The following is a 26412-nucleotide window of genomic DNA, read 5'->3' on the forward strand; positions in this document are numbered from 1 at the left end:
TGCGATACCTTTAGGATTCTCTTTCTAAAAGATTCTTTCCAATAGAACCGGATGTTGAGCTTGATGTTGACATCTCATAATGAAATATAATGGACATCTTTCCTGAGACAGGTCGAAGAGGTACTTTTAATGACTTTCTTTCAGACTTTGACACGAAGTGGTGGTGTCTATAGACGCAGATAAGGAACTGGAGTTCCGTAGGGTATGGTACCACAGAAAAGAGTAAGAAAAATCCAGTCTTTGTCCCAAAAATCTTGCAAACTCCTGTGACAGAAGTGACAGGAAGGCAGGATAAATCAGACAAAACCCAAAAAGAGCTGAAGATTTTATCTCGATCTAGGGTACCCAAAATATCCTTATCGCTCCACAGCCCTTATCCATCCTACTTTCAGCACATTTTACATAAGAAAAAAAAAAATACTCTTTTCTCCACAACTTGTGAGCAAATTTCTGTTCAATCCTGCTGATACCGACTGAGCTTAGAATATGCAAGACAATGAAGAATTTGGCCATTTCATGGGTCAGGTTCTTACGGTACCATTTTTACTGTTGTCTTATTTGGCTGAAATGCCTGCTATAGAAATGTTTATGAATAACCAATATGAGCATCTGAAAAAGTATCACAATTTAACTCTTTACCAGACACACATCCCAGGCTCACAATCAAGTTTCCATGGCTTGACAAGTTCCCATGAATTGGCTGAACCTCAGCAATTCATGGAAATTGTGGAATTTGTGGAAAAAAGTCCACAAACCTACTCTTAGTTCACAGGAGAAGCAAGCAGAAAATTATTCAGTTCATCCTCTTCATTGTAAGCTCAGTCATGTGGTGTTGCCTTGTATGTCCCATGAACTACATTCAGGCGCATGGGCAGTTCCCACAGTTCAGCAGACTAGTGAGGACCTGTTGAACGACCACCACTTGATCAAGACTTGGAACACACTTTTTTTCACAGAACCTCAGAATTTCTCAGGCGTTTTGAATGAGATGGGCCAGATCCTGCAGATCTCCGCTGCCATTCTCATTTTCATGGTGCTTCAGGGTCTACAGCTTCTTTCAGGGCTTAAATGTTCACAGGGAAATGCAGCCACCTCGTGGTGAGATGGAGATGTAGCCCTCGTCCTTGGAAAGGAGGGGTGCACTGCTGCCATCTTCCTTCAGTTCCCCCCTCCTATTTCTCTCACCATTAGGACTGGCCTCATTTGTCCGGCTGCGATGCCAACTCAGAGTTGTTCCTGTGGTTCAGCCAATTTAAACGTCTCTTGCTGTGTCCTTGTGTACTACCAACGGGGCATCCATCATCATTCTTGTCAGGTCTCGAGCCATTCGTTCCTGCGGCAGACTCCTGTTTCTCCACAGCTGTCAGGATTATTGCTCTACTGTGACTTCCTGTTCACACAACATATGTTGCCTAATAGTTTCAAAAGGCAACTTTCTTTTGTGAAAGTTTTTTTGGGGTTGTTTTTCTTTTTTTAATTAACCTTTCCTTGGACAGGTGCCTGACCACCATCCATCACAAGACCACTTCTCTATGTAAGGCACTTGTTTCTCCCAAGGGCCAACCAAAGAGATCTACAGCACCCAGAATGCACACAGGGTTAAAAACTATGCTACTGTTGCATCTTTCTCACTATCTCCCCCACTGTGGCAATTCAGAATTTCTTTTGTTATGAACTGACTCCTGGAAGGGGTAGAAAACTACTGTTTATCTACTTTTTCTGCACAGAGGTGAGAAGTGAAGAGTGTGATTCGTCTGATTTACCTTTAACAGTCTAAAAGTTTGTAATATATTCTAGACATCACCTAGCATTCCTACAAAAGGAAAGAGAGAGAGAGATTTCTACATATTTGTGCATTCTTCCCTTTATCCGTCTGTGCTAGGATAAGCTAAATCACCTTCTGGGCATGCCTGTCCTTTTCATTAATTATATTGGAGATCTCCATAACAGCATTACACTGAATAGCTGAGGTGGGACTCATCTCACCTAATTTGAAACATCCAGAAGCTAAGGAACTATGTCTGAGGTTGTCATCTGAGTGTTTGTCATCTAAGTTTCTACTATAATCAATAGAAAGAAATAGATACCTCTGGAGGAATATTTTACAGAAATACATTTTGAAACCTGTCATACCAAAACCCAAATAGAAGTGTGCTTTTTAGCTAACTTGAGGTGTCAGATTGCTGTGGTCTGGCAGTTCCAAAATAATGTTCTTCATCCAAAGTGCAACTTAGAATGAAAAAGGACCCATACTTCTTAAAAGCTAAAAATACTTGTTTCCTGCAGCTGTCTTGGAGCCTACAATTGCCTTTGCCACCCTGAAATTATTCTGCTGCACTTGTCACTGCCACAGCTAGAGCTGAAGCTGTAGACCTTGGGTGACTCTATACCAGCAGATATTAGCTACCTACAAGTCAGATATTAAAGCTGTTGACTTGGCCTCTTGTCTGATGGTGATTCCTCACACGTAGCTCAAACATGTAGTTTGAGATTGCCTTGACTGAGCCATGGAGACATCTGTCTCCCAGCTGAGTATGGAAGGAGCTGAACTGATTGTGCAGCTTAGAGTGGACACCTAACTTCATGTCCAGTGTGAGGGGAGCTGAATCCTACTTTGGGCTCTTGCTGCCCAAGCAAAACAATTTGGGATTCAGAAAACAGGCATCCCACATCTGAGTCTTCTGAATTCTGATCTGTTAGATGTACTGTTGACTTGTCTAACACCCTAATTGTCAGCACTATGTTCATTCTATATCTTTCTTCAATTCATGACATTTAAGGCCATTAAGACCTCCAGAACCCTGTAAAGTGGCTTCCAACACCACACAGGCCAAGTCCTCTTTTTTTATGTAGAAATCTGCAGCATCTTGGTCAAACCGCAGCATTTCTTCTACGCCCAGGCAATAGCATCCCAAGTCTATCTATGGCTGGCTGAACATCTTCCATGAAAATTACTTTTAAAATGGAATCCTTGGTTTTGTGAAAAGAAAGGGAAATGCAGGACTTGGATACAAGCACTGAACAGATGTCTGCTTTTCAGAGAAAGATTCCACTTAGCTGAACTTAAAAAAAGTCTACAACCCAAAACTTTGTCAACTTGGGGGTTTTCATCTCAACATTTTTCTGTGCAGCTCTTTTCAACGCAAATGACAAAACCAACTTCAAGCCTCTGTTCAGGGACCGCCTCTATCAAATTATGCAATTACGGCTCAGTGTTCTTAGGCTACAGGCTGATTAGATCTCTAATTGTTGTATCTAATATTTTTTTATTAATTAAGAGAGTATGAATGACACAACACTTTGAACAAGGTTGACTTTCAGCCTCTACCCACCATGTTCTTCGGAAGTATGACTAGCACTAAAATACCCAGAGAAATTTGATTATAGTCAGATGAAAGGATTCTTTTCTTGCCTTATACAATGCACTATCTACCCTCTCATACCATCAGAAAGTTTTGCTATTAATTAAGCTAGAGGAGTTTTTTCACCTGTTTACCGGGTGCGAATAACTTAAATATGCAATGATCAAAAAAAATTACCCCAGGAAACAAGTGTCATGGTCAGAACATCATGTGCAGTGGCCCTCTTTCAAACTAATGGCAATAGGGGCACCAGTTCTCATGTTCCTGGCTTGAGCATTCAGTCACCCTGGCAAAGGAAGCAGCCCCAGCTCTCATTTGTGACTGCTGTTATTATTGCTGTGCATTGCTATGGTGCAGTTACAACTTTGCAAAGCACCACAAAGCTGCTTTCAGACACAGTCTCATCACAGAACTTGGTTGAGCAGCTGTTCTCACCCCCTGTCAACACAGCAGAGGAGCATCTAGGTGAATTAGGGATGGGAGGGAAAGCAGTGAGAGCCTGCAGAAGGAGCTCTGAGCAGGTGGAGGAAAGAAGGAAAACAGGCCTTTGTGGGCATGATGAAGTTGTATCCTGGGCGCCTCGCTTGCGGAGCGGTGGGAAGCGGCTGTTACGATGCACGCAGGCTGGCACCAAAGCGCTGAGTCGGCAGAAACTCCCTGAGAGGAGCAGCGTGGCAGCTCCGGTGAGTGGGGGGCCACAATGGCATGGATCAGCTGAGGTATTTTTAACAATTATTTTGATATAAACAGCTCTGAACTTGAGGAGCTCCATGTAAATGGGAAGCAGTGGGGCTTGTAATTAGATTTGTGTACACTTTCATAAATTGCTGGGAAACATCAAAGCCGTGATAGAAGGCTGTGGTGCACTTTATTTCCTTCTTCTGTTCTTCTGTTAATTGAATGGTTGATGTGTGGATAGGAAGTGTTGGCTTCGCGGAGTACTATTTACAGACCCGCTGACAGCTGCACTGTGAAAATTAACAGGAACAGAGCAGCCTCTGTCACAGCTCTTCCCATGAGGGACTTGCTTTAAATTAGATCATTTCTTTCATAGGAGAAACTTTCCTTGTCTCTCCTCCGTTCTTCACAAATATGCACGCACATCCAGCTGCACACTCCCATTCTCCCTTCAGGCTCATGGCAGCCTTTAGTGCTCGTGAGAAAGGTTTGTTATTTCCACAAAGTTGGGGGAGTTCGACTCCGGTTCAAAACTTGCAGCATATTCCACTTGCAGCAAGACACATCTTCAGGAAGTCAACAAAATCTGTGAGCCGGATGTGTGGAGCCACAGCTTCATGTTTGCAGGTCTCACCTCAACACAAACATGCTCTTCACCCTCTTAGAAAGGGATTTCTTCTCACCCTACTACTGTTGGAAACAGTAGTGTTCAGTGGTTATTGTTGATCTTACATGGAAGTACTGTGTGCTAAGCACCATGCAAACCTCTTACAGGAAAGTTCCCAGACTCAGGAGCTTACCAGCTAAAGGCCAGGACTAACCTTGCTGAATTACATCAAATTATTGGTCAAAGTATAAAACTTCTGGGTTGTCCATAGTCTTACCATCTATACTTCTCTTAAACTGAATGGAGAGAGACTAGGAGCTCAGAGAGACACGTCTGTCTAAACTAATTGATGGTTTAAAACAGATGCCCCAAATGGTGGCAATTAGGTCATCCACGTGTGTCTCTAAGGGACAAGACACAAGAGATAAGCAAAAGAAGCAACAACACAATGTCTGGGAGCGAACTGGTCTTACACACAATTAATCAGTATATTTATGCAGTTGGTAACCAAAGTCACAGCAATTCTTATTCCTAATCTCACTAGATAAATAATAACCAGTGATTGAGCATCTAAATCTTAGTATTTACTTAAATCTAGAAAATGTAGGAGGTCAAACATGAAGCCACCAATCTATCACCTCTCTTCCCATGGTTGTCTTCAAAATATCCAGGTAACATCAACAGAACCTTAGACAAACCAGTAATACAAATAGATAACTATTAAACGAGCCATGATTCAGAGTATAAATTAACCAACAAAATTTACTCTCATTGAGGTTCCAGCACGGGTGCAAGTTCTCAGTTAATAAAGGCCTCCTTGTGACAGTCAGTAGAGAGACAGAGTCGCTTACCCCCTCAGGCTGTCAGGGTAAACAGAAATAGGAAAGTCATGAGAATTCAGTTTTACATGATCACAGAAACATAAAGGGAGGATTTTCAAAGGTAATTCTGGGTGAAAGTTGATTAGAGCCCAGCATCTAATTGCCCTTCATGCCTTACAGCTGACTTTGCCCTAAAGTTACTTGCCCAAAGTCATAAAGTCTAAGGCTCAGTGGAATATCATCAATGCACGTCTGTCTGCTCAAATTAACGCAGAAGGCTGAGGCCTTGTTTTACATTGTTGATGTTGGAGAAACTAATGGAAGAGAATAGAGATGCCAATTCAGACCCTTTTTTTTTCTTCACTGTTAATCTTCTGAACTCCATGCAATGCCTTTGTGTAACACACAGACTGGCTTAACTCAGACTAAGGCACAGCATACACGTTCCTTCTATCAAAAAATAATACATCAGGAACCCATTCTTAGCTCAGCAGCAGCAGCAGAACTGGCCCTCCTTCGAGCAATGAATGATTTTTCTGAATATGCTACCTAAATACTATTTAGAAAGTCATGAGTTATTCTTTCACGCTTTGGGATGAAAGAAGCTATGGATGTGAATATCTAGATGTTAATTTGAAATAATTTCTTCCACCAAAATCCAATGGCTCTTAATAGCTCAGCCTTGTTTTCCTTTGGTCAGTGGGTTCTGGATGGAAGGGGACTAAGGCTCATAGGCCATCCTACCCAACTGCTGCCACCAAGATGGCAGGTTCTAGCACATTTGAGCCAGCAGTTTCCTGGGGTTACCCAATTTCCCTTAATTCTTTCCATTAAAAAAATCATAAGACCATGTTCCCTGCCTCTTCCCTTGTTGCATAAATGAACTAATAAATCACATGTCTCAGGGTCCCAGAACAGAAATACAGGCAGCCTGGCTGCCTGACAGGGGGTATGAATCATACTGGCGCCAAAGATGCTCTTTAATTCTCAAGCCACAACATCATAGCCACACAGGCATCCAGCAGGATAGCAAAGAGACCATTGGGATGTGACAAGCTTCACTTGCTGTCTTCCAAGGGCTTCCTTGCTCCCCCTGAACTGCAGCATTCATTGCCTCCAAATGGGATAAGAGGGATAACTGTTTATGAGGCATATGGCCTCAGTCTAGACAAAAGGATTTAATTGGCACTGTAATGTCTCTTTACGAGTCCAAGGGAAGTTGGGAACTAAATCAATAGTTATGGAGGTGGACAGGAGAAAGTGGGAGCAGGACAGTGACGTTGCCAAGCATTGCCCAAGTACTGGTACCAGCAGCAGCTGCAAGACTCACTGCACTCAACACTCATCTCATTTGGATAAGACTAGGACTTGCAGGGGCTAGAATAATTCACAAGAACTGACCTTTTTGTGATACCAGAGACATTGACAAGCCTGGGATTCATAAACCAGTCCCAGCCTAGCAGGAGTGCAGGAGGGTTGCAGCCCTACTGGAGGGCATTACCCTTCACTGGGCATCACTATTCACTCAATCTAACAGGGACATGCTTTTCCCAGCACAGAGAGCAATGAGGACGTCAGCATTAGGTCTTTACTGCTCTGCTTGCTTTGAAGGGGCTTCTTTCTTGCCCTCTCTTCCCTTCGTTCGTATTTTGCTCCAAAGATCTTTCCTTTGATTTAAGTGGGCTCCGTACCAACATTAAATCACTCTGGATGCTTCAGCTTGTTTCCTTTTAATCCATTCCTTCCCAGCCTTCCTCAGATGTGTGGTCTGGATTGATAACACATATTGTAAGGAAAACAGAGAGACCTCAGTAATGGGTAGATTGCTACCCCTATCTGGAATACAGACAACATTAAGTGATTATCAAAATGAGTTTTGCAAAAGTCAGAACAAGTTTTGAAATTACAAGTATTAAGATCAGCTTTCAGAGAATGCCCTCAGTTGAAGTCCACAGTGAAGTCCACAGTCCACAAATTCACCTACCAGACACTCATATCTTTGCCTCAGATATCCCCTGGCAAGTGAAATCAGGTAGGTGAATATGCTTGACTTCCCATCCCCAAGGTCTGTGTGGTGCTCATGGAAAAGTCTTAGCTAGGAGCAAGGAGACACATTTCAGTCTTGGTGCAGTGGAATACAGTAAGGGCAGATCCTTCAACATAAACCAGCTTCTTGCTCCACCAAAACCAGCAGAGCTTTGCTGAGTTTACAGTATCTTACAGCTTCAGCTGACCACCTGCTTCACCGCACTAAAGCATGCGTGATACCATGCTGCAGGCAGAATCATTTATCCATTAATGAACCTTTAATTCGCTGTGCAGCGCTAGGAGATCTTCAGTTTAAATATGCTGAAAAAATTCAAACACTCCTTATTATGCCAATCAGGAAACACACTTTACATCACGTCATAGAGCATGACAGCGGTCTGGGATGACAAGTCATATGCAGCATGTTTGGAACACAGTGCTGCTAAAATGTTCCTTTATGTCACATGCACCGTCGAAATGTATCTGCCCAGCTTGCCAGCCCTTTCTCAACATCTGTTTCTTTCCAAGTCATCTTAGGTTTTTCATCTCATTCTGAACTGCTAAGGAAGAGTGAAGCTCATGAGAGCAGTGCCCTGAAGTATCAGGGGCTCCATACCTGATTGTGATGTTTCCTTGCTGTGACAATATACAATTCACTTTATGGCTCTGAAATGATTCCAATTCTCCTATTTTCATCCTTGCCTATTTAACTAGAAAGAGAGATCAAGTAGATACTAGCTTTCATGGGGCTCTATGCTGCAGCCACCAAACATTTTCTCAATAGTAATAGTAATTTATAAAAATAAAATTATTTCAGCCATCATTCACTGCTGTAAGAATATTTTAAAGAGAAGTATATTTTTAGTAAATACAGGACTGAACGCACCTTATCTTCCACCCGTGTTACTACTATTGCATAAGGGAAACCTGTAACATTTTTTTTTTTATTATGGATTGTAAGTTTTTCTCCAAACAGACACAAAAGAATTATTTATTGCTTTCATACTCCTAAATAGCAGGTAAGAATTTCCAGTCTATTGGTATAACAACATTTTCAATTTCATAACACATTAAGGAGGGCGAATGATTCTGTGAGGACTTTTATCATCCATAGACTGAGCTGGAAAATGCAGAGCTGCTTGAGGAACTCTGCTTTGAAGTTTAGGTTGTTTGAATGTCTAGCTTTGATTTGAGGGCATACTAATACCCAGGTTACATATTGAGTTCTTTCTAATTAGAACTAGGTATGACGCCATCCAGAGTCAATGATTCTGTTGCCCTGTGGAATGCAATAACTTTAGCTCAGAGAGGAGAGACACCTGCTAAGTAGTGTATGGGCAAGTAAAACCTGAATCAAGCTTCTGCTCCAAATAAGTTACAGCTCCAGAGACTTCTGAAGGGAAGTACCAGCAGCAGCTTTCTCTGCTTACACATTGCATGAAGAATACCCTCTACTAAGGGAGCAGCATTATCAAAGGGTCTGTCACTCCAGCCCTGGATGAAGACTTCCTTTCGCTGTTCTGTCTCTGCTACTCTCAACTCAAGTGTGTCTAAACCAGCTCTCAGGACTGTACAGGGGTAATAGCTCCTAGTGATTGCTATTGTACTCATCTTTCAGGTGAGACACGAAATTGAAGCCATGAGTACAGAAAAACATAGCATATTTCATAAGAGGAGAGGGATGTTATACTGTTCTTCTGGCCATCTTCCAGCATGGGTAATTACATTTCTACCTAGCTAAAATTCCCTCTGCTCTACAGTTTTAATTGGACGGTAGTTTGTTTTGCACTTGTCTGAAATCCCAGATTGGGGTCAGCCCCCCACTGGTTAATTCAGCAGCCCTATTTTCAGTAGAGCTACACGGGCATTTCAGAAAAAATACCTAGTTTTGTTTTCAGACTTAGGGTGCATCACACCAAACAGCCTGATCTGACAGAGCCCAAAGCAAAGAAATTCTCCTCTGCCTTTAAGGCCCTAATATCAAGGATCCCTGTGTGGAAATGCTACCCTGAACGGCTTGCCGAAGGTCAGCATCCTCTCAGCTCCATTTTGCAGTTGCAAAGGGAGTCCTAAGGCAAAATTTCCACCACAAGGAATCACATTCAGGTGGTGACACCTAGGAAGGTAGTCTGATTGCCCCAATGAGAAGCATCCAGCAGCACCTATCCACTTACGTGTTTTAGCTGGTGTGTATGGCTGACATTTTGGAAAGTATTTAACAGGATCTGCACCTTCGGATCTCTTATATTCAATAGTTTCATTCGTTGCACCTTTAACACAGTAAGCTTCTTTAAAAAGTATTTTTGGCCCAAAACCTTTAACTGGCTCCATTTGAGATAACCAAGGTATAAAAGTCCACCTGTATGACAGAGGCACCCTTTCAGTAAAGTTCTTAACTGTATGCTTACCTCCATAGGTAAGCATAAGTACAGTACTTAACTGTATGCTTACCTCCAGTGGGACTTTCACTAGGCTTAAAGTGAAACATGGTTTAATGGCTTTGTAGAATTAGGCCCAGACTCAGCCATTTAGCAAGAAAAAGACGTGTAACAATTTGTAGAGATCAGTAGCCTACTGAGTCAGAGGAAACTTAAAGGGGTGACAGGAAAAGACAATTCATATATTTTGCAAGGAAACATCTTCACAAAACTTTTCCTATGAATATTATTCTAGAGAGAAACAACTTTCCCTGAGGCCATGCAGTAATATTTGGTCTCCTGAAAAGCTTTTGCTTAATTTGTGTATACACTCCATTTGGAAGGTCTTAACTAATGGGAAACAGTCCCAACAACCAGGCAAAATATTTGTTTTCCTTCGCCTTTAAATTAAATATCAATGGATGGATATTTTATTTTTAGTTGAATATGAAATTTCACAAGCGACCTGTCAAGCTCCCGTTTTCAAGAATGACTTTATTTCACACATCAAGACAGGCTGGGAAATTAGTTTTTCCCACAGAGGACTCTGATTAGGGATTACAAAGTGAATGTGGCGCAGAGTGATTTTTCCTCCATCTTTTCCCTCGCCCTGCCAGCCTAGAGAACACGTGACGCTGCTGACTAAGGGGAGCAATTCATTACCGCACATGGGAGTGGGACGGGAAGCGAGATAGTTGTGTTAAGTAGACTTGCTGGCCCAAGAGAGAATAGGGAAAGCGTAATAATACTTAGCCCTTATATTATTCTTTTCATCAGTAGATATCAAAGCACTTGAAAAAGGAAGTTGATTTGATGGGAAAGGAGATAAATGCCAATTCCAAATAACCTATTGCAAGGGCACCTGCAGGAATGCTCACTTTCGTGATACTCTTTTTTAACTGTAGATCTGCAGGGTAAAGAAATAAATAGGTCCTTCCTTCAATAAAATGCAGAATTAACACAGAAATCTCAAAGTACATTTTAAAACATTATTGACTTACCCACTGTGACTCTCTTGGGGGCTGGCAAAATATAAGGTCCAGTCTAACAACCAGCGAGAGCAAAAGGGAGATTATGTATTACTAGTAAATGACTGAGCAGACAAGACCTGTTGCCTTTGTCAGCAGACAGCGGCTGATTTACACCATGGTTTAACTGCTTACAGAAACAATAAATAGTTCCGATGAACGGCTCTGCAGTTTTCTCCCCATAGAAAATCTGGCCCACTCTGGGCTATTTCTAATGCTATCCAGTGGATTAGTAGCAGTCACTGGAGTAGAAAGTAGTCTTGTTCTGCTGCAGGTAAACAGCACTGTTTGGCTCCTCTGCTAAAAATCCTGAACTGGGTGATCTGATAGAGTTTACTGCCTGATTTACTTTGGGCCACATAAGAAGGATACACATGAGGAACTACATACAGAAAGTGTCAATCCCAAGGTCAGTCTTCATATTCAAGTGCAATGCAGCATCTCTACTGGATACATACCTCTAAGTGCTTACTTGCACATGTCATTGCAGAGAACTCTTAAAAACACATCATTTTTCTTCTTTTTCTTTGTAGTGTGGCCTCTAACTTTCTTCTATTTGCTAATGGCCTTTCTGCCCTGTGTATATGACAGTGATGTTCAAAGAGGTCTGAAGTCCTGCTGCGACAGGCAACCCAGCAGAAACATCTCATGAGAAGCAGTCCTCGATCCCATCAGGTCAAATGGCTGCTGTGCAGTCACTGTGACTCACATCAGGAGGGAAGAACACTCCAGGGGCAAGAACTTCATGTGGCAGTTACCCGTGTTTTCATGATGCCATCTATAGTAATATCTTGATTTTCAACAGTGTGAGAAAACAGCAATTTCCTGAGGCAGTTCTCTAAGACTTCTAAGGCAAATAGAGACAGAAAGAAAAGGGAAGGGAAGAAAACACTAACTTGTATACACTTTTCAGTCCTGCTAACTAGAGCAGGTCACTTCTTCAAAACCCATTTGCAGAGATGAATACCCACTCAGTCTATTCAGTTTCAAAATCCTCCATGCCGCATTGTGCCCACCATAATGCAGCCTCTGCTCTGCAACAACAGCAGCTCTGAGCAGCTGAATCTGCTGGGGACCAGTGCCTCCCTCCAATACAGCTGCAAATAGGTTTAAATCATTAGATTCAGGTTACCAAACAGTCTCTTGGATCAGGGTTAATTAAATGAGTGCTGAAATCTAATTAAAGACTGGTCCAGGTGATAATTAGCAGGAAATGTATGCATTAAAATATTCATTTGTCGATGAGCTGCAATTAAGAGTGTGATTTGGGGAAGGATCAATAACTACATCATGTGATTTAAAAAAAAATTACAAGTTGGCCAGCCTTTAGATGAAATGCAGGAAAATTTTAGCTAAGCATTTGGGTTTTTTTTTTCTCTTCCCCTCACCCTCTTTCTGTTTTTCTCCTATAATACCTTCTGTGGACTGTTTTCCACCACTGAATAGAGCATTCATCTCTCCATCCCTTTGTTTTCCTGAAGCACTTCTTTCAGCCGCTTGCTCTTCACCAGATTTTTTGAGTGGGTTATAGATTTATTACAGAGAGACAAACAGGTCAAAAAGATTCTTTGCCAATGAAAATCACTTCCTACCGGAACAGCCTGCTAATCCAGTGGAACATTGCTCATTGTATAGCCTTAGATTGTTTTGGGGTGGGTTTTTTAAGCAAGTTAATTCCTTAAGTCTTTATTCATAACTGAGGATCTGGAGAGGCTATTGAATATGCATAGCTTGGACTTATATATATGTACAACCATAGCTGTGGTTTACTGTGCTATTCCCAATTTGTAGGAGAGCAGCTTTGCTTTCACTGAGACGTTTTTCTGGTTACAGATACATCGGGGTGTATGTGAGCCAGTTAATAACACTTCTCCTGTGCAATCTCACCTCCATTAGAAAAACAAGGGCCCCACAACAGACCAGCTCCTCTAGCATGGACCTGGTCTTCCTTTACCACCACAGCCGGAGGCTGAGCTGGCAATTTCCCCACTGACTGTATTTCCATCACCGTGTCAAAAGGGATGCGCACCATGGGAGCACAGTAATTTCGGCTGCTCTTTGTCAGTCTCTTGACAGCTCACCTGCCCATCTCCCCAGGGTCGGTGGCAGCCCAGCTCCAAAGGCAACTGTCTGACTGCTGTCGGGGCTGCTGCCGCATCCCCCCGCCCTTGCACCCCACTTCCCCAGGGAGAATGCACTATGGGGAATCAGCCAACCCATGAAGCTGGTGCCTTCCTTCCTAAGCAGATCTGTTTCTTCCCATTTCAGCCTCCTCTGAGAAATTCTGGAGTTGCACTTATTGACCTTTCATCTCATTTGGGGGAAAACAGAGATTTCTTTCATTCCCAAAAGGTCTATATTTTTCACAGACTTCTGAAGTCTGATGATCATCTGTAGTTCTCCACCTCTGTTGACTGCAGACATAACCCAAACATTGTAAAGCTCTCCTGGAAACATTTAGCATTAAATGTGGGCTCTTTTGTGGTAGCCTCTATTTCTTACTGTTTATGGAAAAGAAACTCAGGTCCACCAGGTACTATTTTTCCTCTTCTAGTTTAACAGTGCTGAAGAAATGCTGCTTCCTGATGAGACGTACACTCTGTTCAGGGTACTGAATCTTGTCTCCAAGGGGTACAGATTTCTCATTGGACATCAGGGTTTCAAGACACACCAATATGAAGGGGTGATCCAGCTCAAGGGGTCTGGCATGGATTGAGCTAACATATTGCATCAAAACAGATCAGTTCTCAAATCCTAACATTTATTCAGCAAAAGCTCCTACATTTTTCTGCACTGAGTCCAGATTCTCTAGTAAAGACAGCGTGCTGGTCCAAAAGGTTGTCTACAGAGTGAATGAATAAGGAAACAACTTCTGCAGAGACAATATTAATGACAACCTGAAAACTCAAATTTTGGAGGAAACTAGGAGCCAGGCTTCTGGCCTCAGTTATTTACACTCCAGGGTCTTTTGCTTCCTTCCTGATGCTCTCACCCTATTGCAAAGGTCAAATACAAAAGTCCTGAGAGGTTGCATGGAAAAGCTAAGCCTCAGCTGGATCCCATGCTACTAAATCTGTGTCAGACATAAGCATGGGTGTGTACCAAGCTAATTCCCTTGCGTGTCTCTTTTTTTTTCATGTCCTGCAGGGAGCCTCTTCAAGCCTGGTGGTGAAGTTTGCAGATACGGACAAGGAGCGTACAATGAGACGCATGCAGCAAATGGCAGGACAAATGGGCATGTTCAACCCCATGGCCATCCAGTTTGGAGCATATGGCGCCTATGCACAGGCAGTAAGTATAGACATTGGCTCTGTGCATGTTCATGGGAACGGTGGGATGCTGACACAGTTTGCCTGAGGAAGTTATGCCCCACCCCTGGCATTGTCCAAGGCCAGGTTGGGCTAGACTTGGAGCAACCTGGTTCAGTGGAAGGTGTCCCTGTCCATGAATGATCTTAAGGTCCTTTCCAACCAAAACAATGCTATGATTCTATGAATAGCACCTAGAACTGCACAAAAACACAGGAGAAGAGGAACAGCTGAGCAGAGGAGACAAAGATTTCTATGATTCTATGATTCTGTGATTCTATGATTCTGTGATTCTATGAATAGCACCTAGAACTGCACAAAAGCACAGGAGCAGAGGAACAACTGAGCAGAGGAGACAGATTTCTCCTTTAAATTGGTTACATGATGGGAGAAAACTGCCATCATGCCATCAAGGCTAGATAAGGGCATCTTGAAGACAAGTCTCAGAGGTGCAATAGGTAATTCTAGCAGTAACCACCCTGTGATCATGTGAAAACCTATGCAAGTTGCTTCCTATGGGGCATAAGCCATTGCTGTCAAATCCAAACACAACTAGCCTTTGAAGATTGGGATAAAATAGGACTGGATTCAGCTTGTCTTAGTTCTTTGCCCTATGTCAGAACTGTCTGAAGACGAAAGTAGCGGTGATCTCTGCATCCGGCAGACACAGCACTGCCAGGTGACTTTGGCTGCCTTCTCTGGAGCAGATTTGCAGGCAGTGACAGTGAGTCATGTGTCCCTCTTGTACTCTGCTAGATTTGTGTGCAGGAGGGAAATGCCATTAATCCCATTTTCCAGAGTGACACCTTCCTGAATGACAGAGACCACATGCCTTGCCTTAGGGCCAGCCCAGGAATCACACTCCAGTGTACCTGTGCTCCCTTCCAGTGCACTGACTGCAAGGCTCTGCTTTCCTGCCTACATATTTCTTTCTGTTGTGTTGGCAGCATAGATTTCCCGTCACATCCACATGATCTGGTTTTAACTTGAGGGCCTTGGCTGAGTGTCCTGTGCCTCACTGAACACTTTGTACAACCCAACCCTTGAATGTGCTATGTAGAGTCCTGAGGACACGCCATAGATCTCCACAGAAGTTCCCGTTCTTCTCCCACCTGCACCTCCTGGTGCTATTCTGCACTTTATTCTCTCCCTACTAGACAAATTCTGTTTTTCCTTTCATTTTGCCTTCTTTATTTTTGTTCACAAGGACTTTACCTCTTCCTTTGTCCTCTGCTCCCCTCCTCACATGATAGAAGAGCTGTCCCTCTCCAGCCTGGCTGTTCTAATGGTCCTCCCAGCCAGAGAAAGCTGCAGGAAGAGGATAAGAGAGAGTAAATCACAGCTGAGCCCAGGTCAGTGGCCAGCAGCCTGGCAGAGGGATGCAGCATCTGTGCCCCCATGTTACAAAGGAACTAGCAGGGTTCAAACCACAGGCAGCTCAGGACAAATATCTACAGTTTGTCAGGCAGGAGATGTGGCTCCAGTGTTACACTACAGGCACTGATCAGGAGAGTGGTAAAAGCACCACTGTCCTGATGTTCTGGTCCAAAACCTTTTTGCATTATTTTTAATCAAGAGTAATTCTTCTAATTGCCAACCTAGTGTAATACCGATATAAAAGAGGATGCAGCCTGCACCTTTACACCCTCCATCTATTTCTCACCAGGTAGCACAGGACATTATGAGGGTAGGTGCTTGAGTGAGGATTTATTGCTGAAGGAAGAGTGAAAGCAGTTCCTGGGTCTGCTTTCACTCCACTGGAAACTAATGAATATTTTTTCTACTCATTTCTGTGAAAGCAGAATGGGACCCACCCTCCTTTTTTTTGTCTTCTGGTAAATATGCTAATAAGGAAGAAAGAATAAGTTTTAGATCTTGACCCATTGGATATGACAAGCTGGTGACATCAATTACCCTGGGGACTTCAGAGCTGTCTAAATGATGGGATCACATTTCCGTGTGGTGCCTGTACACCCAGAGCATGCTCGGATGCTGTCTCTCAATCAGCCTCTCTATCTGCTTCATCTCACAGTCTCACACAAAAGAGAAGGAAGGCAGTGCCGTGGTCTGTGACGTTCCCTCGGTCCCGATTAATCCACCCTGGACTGCTGGCTCTTAGATATCAGGGTGATTGGCACCTCACAAATGCCAGCAGGAGATGGAGGGATCGATAGGGGAACGGAGAGGGGGGGGGGGCAGTTTTATTCAGCCTGAACTGAAGTTGAAGAGCTAAGGCAAGTCAAGAGGAGGGAAGGTGAAACATCAAGAGCAGGGCAGTGATGACAGCTGATGTCACTGCCACCAGCAACTTGTGTGACCTTGGGTGAATTGTTTGACCCCATGGTTTCATTTCCTCATGTTCAAATAAAGCTGGTGATCAGATTTATTTATTTCCCCTTCTCCCTCAGGGACACAGCTCTCTCTTGTGCTGTCCCTCCCTGTCGTATGGCAGTGACACAAGTTTAGGAACTGCCTCAGTGCTTAGTAGTAAGGCCAAGACTAGCATGAGGCACTGATTTGTACTCATAACCTGTCCTCCCAGGTATCCCGCTGCAGCCTAAGCTTGACTGATGTCTCCGTGTAAGAGATCTCAAGCAATCCCATGAGAGTTTCTAATGGTCCATCCCCATGGAGAAGGCTGCCAAGTCCCATAGGCAGCATTTTCTTGTTGACTCTCCCCCAGAGAGGCATAGCGCACATCACCAGCACTGGATTAGCTCCTGGAAAAAGGTCTTCATGCATCAACTAGTGCAGCAGAAACCCACATAGTGGAGCTGTTTGAGAGACTGGTGGGCAGCCATGGATTTGCAAACCAACAGCCGCACTGAGGGGTGGCAAGGGTCTCCATCCATCAGTGTTTGACTGATAGTTGTTAGTGTTGCCACCAGGCCTGCTTTGGGCCCCAGCTTCTCTTTAAGTTACCTCCTTTGCAGCTCAGCAAATGGCCGTGTCACAGTTCATTCCCTGCTGCTGCTCGCTGCCAAGCCACTCAACCTCAGCTTGAGCAACTTTAACCTTGAGAGCAGCAGCGGCATCACATCAGCTAAGCAAAGAGTCCTTAGGTTCAGCGGCCATATGGCCTCAGATCCAGAGGTAAAACGAAAGTCGGGAAGCAAAGGGAGCTCTCCTCAGTGTGTGGTTTTGCCTCCCCTCCTCATGTGCCACCTGCAAGCACACCAGACAGAGCTTGGCACCAACTCCATGTGCTGTTTCGGTGACACAGAAAGTCACATCAGACCCACCTCACCTATTTTGTATGCAGCTTAAGGCAAGTCAGGTTTCATGGCTCCCTAAAGCTCCCAGAGCCCCTATACTAATTTGTTTCAGGGTTTTTGGATGGGTTTAGTGGTTTTTTTCTCTTTTCAGCACTATTTTCCCATACTCATTTAACTTCCCCTTTTAGTGGGCTATTATTTATTTTGGTTCACACATATACAGGTCACCAACCCTTTTTGTTGTCAGGTTGCTGTGGATGTACTTCAGCTGGGTATTGATAGCTGTTTCTGCAGTCTCAGTTACAGCCAGCTTGAGGTATAGATCTGAACACAGCCTGGATAGAAGGAGACTGATGTTAAGTGGTACTACCCTTGATTTGCTGCCAGTAGAGGATGAACCTGGAGCCACACACTCCAGCTCAAAGTAGCACATCTTCTTAGACCCTGGTAAGTGGGGTGGCCAGGGCCAAAATCACAGGCCATAAAAATCAATCCAGATTATGAATAGTGATAGTATAGTCCTGGCTCAAATAAGCAACAGTGGCAAAACTTCTTGCAGGTCTTCTTTCTATGAAGAAAGTGTCAAGTAGTTAGCTGCTGCCTCATGCCACTGCTGCCCCACCATGCAGAAAAGAAAATGTGCACAGATCAAAAAGGGTTGGGAAGATAGGAAAGTGCAGAAGAGCAAAGCAAGAACAAAGGAAGGAGCCTTGGAAAGTGACAGATACTGTATAAATTATTTAATTTTTAAATTATTTAAAATAAGATCAAAGTCATAAATCAAGTTTGCATAAAAAATGGGGTGGGAGTGTTATCCATGGTCTTCTGGCCACATTCCAGCTGTGGACTGATTGCATCCCGCAGCAGGGGACAGGCATAGAGGTAGTGAGTAAAAACGGACAGATGGGTACATAGGCAGTGGTAACATTTGCTCTCTGGCCTGGAGCAAGTCCTTTCCCATCAGTAAATCCCCTCACTGAAAAAGTACAAACGGCTGCAGTTTGTGAACTGTAGACAATAACTGCAACAAATACGGGAACATCCAGCACAAGAAAGCTCTCACTCATCATCCTAAGTGGTCGCCTTGGGAAGCTAGGGCAGAAGCAACCACCATGCTGACCATAAAGCCCCAGTGCCCCCCTCTGCCTCCCTGTCCCAGCTCCTGTGGAGATGAAAGGATATTTCTGCTAAAGCTGAAGGGAAGAATCGCTTCTTCCAATATTTTTTCAATTCATACTGTGAAATTATTTTGGAAAGATACTTAAAAATATCCAGCTAGCCCTATGAAATCAGGGAAAATTTACTCAATATGTCTTCTGCATATAATAGCTATTATATTTAAATGACCAAAATGGGACAGTATACTACTGGTTATGCAAATCACTTGTTCTGATCCGTTCCAGAAGAGGAAGTTATTTTGAAGCCATAATACTTTGCAGCAGGGCTGATACCATATTTCTGATTGTCAGCTCCCTCGTAATTCAGAAATAATGAACACTCAGATTTAGGTTTTTTATACCTTTTATTTTTTTCATAGCTTTTTATATTTTTCCAGAGTTCTCAGGGACTTAGAAATCCAAACTATTGTGTATCAGGCTTCAGAAAGACACTAAGACACATGAATCCATGTGTTCCTCATTTGTTTAGCTTTTTTAAAAAGTATTAACTTTAAACATTATTTTTAATGCAGAAAATTCTGTTTCCCAAAGACATTAAAAAAAAATCTGAAAAACCATTACAACTTTTTTACAGAATATCTTCTGTTTGCTTGAAGGTTTGGGAGGTATTTTTGGTTATATTTCCCAATGGGCAGTTAAGTACAACAGACGTAAATCCATCAGTTTGGTGATTTTATCAAATATGAGTCCTTTTACTACTTGACTGATCACTTACTTACCTCTTTCTATAGCTGGGATTCCGTGAGGGTTAATTAGTTAAGTGGTTATATAAATTGTTAGAAGTGGGAAGTGTGGGACGTTGTTATTATTTTTGTTATTATTACTGAATGAAGAATATGAAAAGTCAAAGAAAAACATTATATAATAGACAAGGATAGAAAATAATGCTCAAAAAATGAGAAGGACATCAGCTTATTCAGAGTAAGCTTTCTGCAAGGGTAATGATCGTGCTATTTCGAAAGGATCATCAGAAATGATCCTTCTTTCTCCTCTTCTCTTTCTTCAGTTTCACATGCAGTTCTTTTGGGGGCTGGGGAAAACAAGCAGTAACATCCTTGTCCTATTTCTAGGAGGAGTTTTGGGCTTTGAGATGGTTTCTTTGTCTCTCCATATAACTATTCCTCCTGTGAGAAAAGGATATTCCTTGTGTGGCAGCCGCCACATGTGGAGTCCTCACATGCCCCCACCCCACACCACTAGACTCCCAGTGGCCACTTAGAGGCCACTTCTGGGAGGAAAACTGGCAGTAAGTGCCACGTTTGCGTTTTATGCTTAATGCAACACTGGTGTTCCTCAGCTGATGCTCATCGGAGTCAGGCATCATCTGTCCTGATGCAAGATGTGGAGGAGCTGTACATCAGCAAGCTTTTGCATTGGTACAGCTCTTCTGCAAAACTTCACTCCTTTCTGGTTTTTGTCTTAATCTTCCATGCTAGGATAGAGTGGATAAGCCTGTTGGAGGTATCTATCTACTCACTGGTGACAGAGATGCCTGAAGTTTAACCACATCAACCTGAGGTAGCAAAAAAGTGTGTGAGGTAAATCCTCCCATCTCTCTCTGTTGACAGTCCATGACTACTACCCCTTTCCATGTTTTGGATGGCCTTATCAGTGCTTCCCCAGCTGCTCCATCATTTCTCCGGCATTAGGATGGGGACTGCAGGTTTTTAGCTCTTGAGGAGCTGTCCATCGGCATGAACAAGTTTGTTAAAACCTCTTTGTCTCCTGAGAAGTTAAATATTTGAGAAGTAGTAAAGTCCAGGTTGGAGGAAAGAGGGAATGAATCTTTGAAACTGGGTGGGAAAAAGCTCTTGATGCTGAGGTATAGATCATGCTAAGGAAGTAAGAGAAGCAAAAGGAAATACATCCTTTCAGCTTAGGAAGCTGAAAAGCTCCTTTCTATCCCCTTGGACCAGTCTGAGATAATAAGGCTGCTGCCTTTCTGATTAGTGCTTTGTGGCCCCAGCCCAGGCAGGGGGAATCTGCATTTCAAATGGCATATTTTAAAGAACACAATACCCAGGGGCCCTGCTACTATTGATTTGCCTCCAGTGGGGTCAGTGCCTCACTTTCTACAGCTTTATTAGCTGGGACCATACATTGGGCCTCTTTCAAAGTAAAAGGAGAGTGGATGGGACATTTGTCTTCAGGGGGAGCTGGGGAAGGAGTGGGGTGACTTTTATAGGGAATGCCTGGAGGTTTTATAAGGGACACTGGTGACTTGCCTTCCTTTTGCAAATTTGCTCAGAAACACCTTGGGGGGAGAAGGAGGTAGCTCTATCCTGACAGTTTCTTTCAAGGTGACCAAGTCCCTGTCTTCCCATCTCAGTGGTACTGCTGCACTTGGCCAAGCTGTGGTCATCAGCTGCTGGGCTGGGTAGGACCTCCCTTCTCTACCCCATTAGGAAAGGTATGAATGGGAAACGTGACTGCAAAAGCGTGGCAGTACTGTCAAAGGTTGAGATGTCCAGACATGTTTAGTCCTCTCTGAGACAGAGAAGCAAGGTCAGTTAATTGGGGTACATAGCTATGTTCAGGTATGGGATGACATAATCCTTCCAGCTCTGGAGGACACACTGGCTTACCCCAAGGGCTTGCTCCGAAGGCTGCAGAGGGGTGTACATCCTCTGGGTCATAAAGTGTAGGGCTCCAGCTCATTTCAACATGCCAAAGGGTTTGTTTGCCAGGTCTCCAGGGCATCTTGGAGTGCACCAACCCAGAGCACTAAGCATGACAGAAATGGGGTGGCTGTAGCAGAAGCAACTGAATCTTGTTTTCCAAATCACAGGTTAGGTTCTTATTTTAACTTCACTAGCTTTTTAACACCAAGCTAAACTTCTTTCCTCCAAGTTCCTAAGTCAGTCTCTGGGATTTCAACCAGTTTTAAGTGACTATTTCACCAAAACTCACCAGGCTTTAGACTGCAGACCCTGCACCTTCAGCACTAATCATGAGATGAGGATTATCTAGTTCTTCCCATAAGGAGAGAGAAAATATGTTCTTCTTTCTGAAGATCTGTGGCAGAACTGCATGAATGACATTACACTACAAAAAGGAGCACGCATGTAGCCAAGGTATATTCTACAAGCATGCATCTTTCAGTGCAAATTTATAAGCCTTCTGAACGCACAAGAAGTCACATATTCAGGTTACCTGGTTTGCAAACCAGGAGGAGCACCTTCTGTTGTGGAGTTAACTATGAACAGTTTAGAGATATCTATAAGGAGGAGGAGAAGTTGCATAAGCCATCAATAATATCACATGTGATTTCCTAGTGCGAAATGGAGATTGTCTTTAGAGCACCACAATCATTTATAATCCTATTGGCGATGTGCTATCTTTTAGAGAGAGCCCTGTTTCCCTTGCAGCACATATGAAACATAAACAAAAAAAAAAGAGGATTAACAATTTTCTTTTAAATGGTTGGGAAACAAAGTCCAAAAGTATCTGCTGAGGGCCAGGTAAAGGGTAGGAATGATTTCATCTGACTGTGCTGCCATGTGCATTAGAACTGATCACTTGGAGCTCCACATACTATCGCTAGAGAGAAACAAAGCTGCAATTCATATCCCCAGAGGCCCTAGCGTACAAAAGGGAAAGATGAGTTTTGGCCTAGAATCCTTTGCCCATTATCACATCAACCATAATAGGTGTCCAGCTCAGAGAAAACCTCATGTCTATTTAGTTTACTAAATCTTGTGGTGGGAAATGACAAAACGATAGTCTCCTGCCTGTTTTAGAAGGTTTGTGGTACTAATACCCAGCTGTTATGTGACAGCAAGACTGACCACAGCACACACATGACCAGCCACATGTCACTCCATGGACTGTGGTGGGTTTGTTCATGCAGCTCTAGTCAGCTTGGAGAAGCACAAACAAAAGTCAACAAAGACCAGACTGGGCTGTTCCCAGCCCTTGCAAGTGTGTCCATCTCAGAGACATGTTTCTTTGATCAGCATCTCTGAACAGTTCCTATAGGCTATCATTTCTGCTATAAGCTACCGTTCCTGCAACCAGCTGTTTATTTTTCAGCTGTCCCCAAATGAAGATACCCAGCAGAGAAAATGAGGTACGAGTCCAGACCCCCAACACTGGAGTCAAGCCGGTACTAAAAATGGATGAATTCTCCCTTTCTTATTCACCTGCGTTGGCATACTTGCTAAAATCACCTGCTCATTGACTCCTCTGGAGAATAAACGCAAATGATGCCTAGAAACAAATGTACTCTTTAATGGGAATCAGCATTGTGCTATAATAGAAAAGATTGTCTAATCACTCCATCAGTAATTACAAAGAACAGGATATCACTAATTAAAATGTGAAAGTGTCTTATGCAGGGTATAATAAAAAAGGGTAATTAACAATCAAAGGGAAAGCCACCACCTTGCCACCGATCTGTATTAGGCTTCAAAAAATAATAGTACTCAGCTCTAGTACAGCACTTTCCATCTGTAGATCTGAAGACACTCCTCGGTGGGGAAGCAGGTATCCTGTGTCCTCTTATATCACAGAAGAAACCAAGACAGGTTTACACAACCTGTGCAGAATTATACTGCAGATCAGTGGCAGAGCATCCTTTAGTTTGGTCTCTTTACCGATGGTGACAAGGAAAGTTTCAGCGTTAGAAGAAGCACAGTGATTTCAAGGATTTGTTTTAGTGTGTATGTGTATGAACAGCTAATCTAGATAATATTTCAACATTAAAGCGAACAGTAGGGAACAGTTTGTTCCTTCTCATGACTTTTGAGGGCTGTTTAAAGCTGAGAAGCACGTCCTGTATGCTTAAACAACAGCATCAGAGGATGATTTCCTGATGGGAGAGAGTGAAACCACAGAGAGCACAAAAACAGTTACTACAATTCTGGAGATAGCAGAGACATAGAATCATAGAATTACAGAATCACTTAGGTTGGAAAAGACCTCTGATATCACCAAGTCCAACCGTTAACCCAACACTGCCACAAGTCATTTCTAAAATCACTGCAGAAAAACTTTCCTTCTCCATGATTATCATCAAGTCATGCATTACCAGAGGCTTGGAAATTAACAGAGATTTTCCTGTTTACTGATCCTCGTTCCTGCACGCTTTCTCTAAGGATCCACTACGGGTCACTAGTAGAGTTTGTATATGGACTCAGACTTACTTCGTTTGGGTCTTCCTATAGCACCAGGGAGGAACACAAGAGGCAGCTTCTGTCTGCTTCACACGAGGAGCATTTTACAAGCCCACTTCAACCATTCTGTACACATGAACTGCACTGACTTATGTACTAGGTTCAGAGAGTAAGATAATGATAGCAAAGTCTGGTTTTAATGTAAGAATCATTTCCAGCATGCATAACCATTCATCATCCTTCCATTCAAACAAATATAGCCTGGGTTCGTTATTTCTGCCTATCTGCCCTAAAAAAAGGCAGCATTTTGACTACTTTCTGGAAAAATTAAAATAATTGGGGAAGTCATCCCAGATCAAAACCACAAGGAAAGGATTTTCCAAGTTTCCAACAGTGTTAATCTTGCTAAAGTAGGAGAGCTCCATTCTCTTGAGCAGCTCTTCCAGGATTCTCTGCTTGGTTGTGCTGGAAATAGGTGCTGTAACGTTGTTGGAAGATTTGGTTATGGTTTTGTCCAGTGCCCTCTAAAGACTTCCCAGCAACATATGAGAAAACTATTTTTGTCACTGACAGATGGAAACAAATCAAGCTTCCCCCACAGATCTAGCTAAGCTTGTTGCTCTGGAGAAACCGTCTCTTCTCCCCATCACTCAGCATAGACTGGTCTTCCATCATCATCCCCAGTGCTTTCCTAGAGCTTTGACTCAAGCCACCAAACCTCTTTGCTCAAGATCATATAAAGGCATTTCTCTGCTTTTCTCAGGGAAGTACTATGGACTCATAAGATTGAGTCCGGTTCATGGGAAACCTCCACAGTGGGCAACACATAACAGAGATGAGGAGTATAAAGATGCCAAGATGCAAAGATGCACTTTGCCTCCAGTTCCTGTATCAGGAAGGAAGGCCAAGGCTGTGGTGTACCACAGGCATGCTGAGCTGGCGTCTCATAACAGAGTCTGACTCGCACCCTGCCCTGGTCCCCATGCTGGTGCCGGTGCCATGGTCCATCTTACCGGTGACCGCGTGATGTTTTTTCCCTGCTCTCTCTCTTTGTTCCAGCTGATGCAGCAGCAAGCCGCGATCATGGCGTCAGTGGCGCAGGGCGGCTACCTGAACCCCATGGCAGCCTTTGCTGCAGCCCAGATGCAGCAAATGGCAGCCCTGAACATGAACGGGCTGGCTGCCGCTCCCATGACACCAACCTCAGGTAAGGGGGCAGTGGGATGGAGAGGGGAAAGGGTGGGAAAATCCCAGAAGAGACCTGTTAACTGATAGGTCCTCCCTCAGTGGTTGTCTATTGAAAAGTTGGTCTTGTTGGTGAAGGCCACCAGAAGTGAGGAGTGGAACCGGTCAGATCCTTTTGTGGTCTGGGAAAAGAGGAAAGTGGCAGAGGAAGGCTGTCACTGCCTCTTCCAGGGCTGGGCAAGTTGCAGGTCAACTTCTGCATTGTGAAGTAGTTGTAAGGGTAAAGACAAATGGCTCACCAGCAGTGGGCTGTTGGGCTATCTGCCCTGTGCTGAATGGCTCTTACTGGTGGGTGAGGAGAAGAAGAGGGTTGAAACCCATCAGAACCGAGACACAATGGGCTTGCTGGGGAGGAGAAAGGGTGCTGACAGGAAAGGCACTGGAAAAGGCCCTCAGACATAACCCTTCCCTTCAGCCTTACCCCTCACAGAACTTTCCTTTAGCTCTGAGTACCCTTCAAATGTCACAAAACATCCCCCAGTGCGTATAGATATCCAAGGGGTCAGTGCTGGTGCTGTCACAGCCAGGCTGGTACAAAGATAAAGGAAATAAGGTTTGTTGTGAGCAGAAATATCATTAACAAGATGAGCTATGTCATTGGGACACGTAAGCCTTTCTCCTGCTGTGAAATAGAACAGGAGGCACTCAGGGAAGATCTCTAGAATGCAAGTATTTGGAGAGAGTATTTCTGGCTTCTGAAGCAGAGACAGGTAGTCAGTGAAGTGCTGCCAGGATCTGGCTAGGCTGCAAGGTGTCACAGAAACCCATGGTAGGAGCTGCAGTATATGATTCAAAGGACAGAGAATAAAGATGAGATGGAAAGAGGAGTGGCTTTCATGGGGCTTGAAGAACAAGGAGATCGTATGGGCAGGAACAGGTCAACAAACCTGTTGGAGGAGGGACAGGCTGGGATAAAAGGGTCCCTGGGGGTGATGCAGGTTGCTCCTGTGAGAGACACTAGGGATGAGACTGTGTTTAGACAGATGTGGCATAGCAATGCCTTTGTGTGAACCTTGAAGCATCAAGCTGGCCTGGAGGGGATGAGCTTGACAAAGGTTTGAGATAGGATGTAGGAGGAGTGAGTTCTGGCTGAGCCAGCTGTGGTGCAAGCAGCATGGCAGAGCAGGATCGGGGACTCCAGAGCAGAGCTGTAAGAGACGATGGGGAAGCTTGAAGCCAGAGATAAAGAGTTCTGCAGCAGCCCTGGAGCAAGAAATGGCTCTCTCAAAGAAGCCAGGAAAGATGCACTGGATGGCAGGGCAAGGGCACCACAGCAATGGAGGCTGGGGTGCTGTTCCTGACCAACTGATTTCTGCTAACCTTATCTGCCAAAGAAAACCTCCCTTAGCATCTCTTTGCAGTGGGTGGCTGGGAACAATGTCAGAAGCTACTGGATCAGATACCTGTCTTT

The 26412-nt window shown here is 43.7% G+C and overlaps 1 protein-coding gene across 22 annotated transcripts in view; it reads left to right on the plus strand.

The window, feature by feature from the left end:
• Nucleotides 1-26412, plus strand: part of CELF4 (CUGBP Elav-like family member 4) — a 747879-nt gene that overhangs the window by 608365 nt on the left and 113102 nt on the right. For 21 of the 22 annotated variants that reach the window (XR_009747539.1, XM_061477218.1, XM_061477215.1 and 18 more), the window contains exons 6-7: nucleotides 14089-14232; nucleotides 24816-24963. Coding sequence is in view for 21 of the 22 variants with exons in the window: in XM_061477218.1 (XP_061333202.1) it covers nucleotides 14089-14232; nucleotides 24816-24963 (292 nt within the window). In the remaining variant the exon portion in view is untranslated. The remainder of the gene's footprint in view (nucleotides 1-14088; nucleotides 14233-24815; nucleotides 24964-26412) is intronic. The other variant, XM_061477217.1, reaches the window with a different exon arrangement.

This window comes from Pezoporus flaviventris, unplaced genomic scaffold, assembly GCF_033815535.1.
Source record: "Pezoporus flaviventris isolate CSIRO_AGI_PZ_B2104156 unplaced genomic scaffold, CSIRO_AGI_Pfla_v1 ptg000100l, whole genome shotgun sequence".
NCBI classification, from domain to species: Eukaryota; Metazoa; Chordata; class Aves; order Psittaciformes; family Psittacidae; genus Pezoporus; species Pezoporus flaviventris.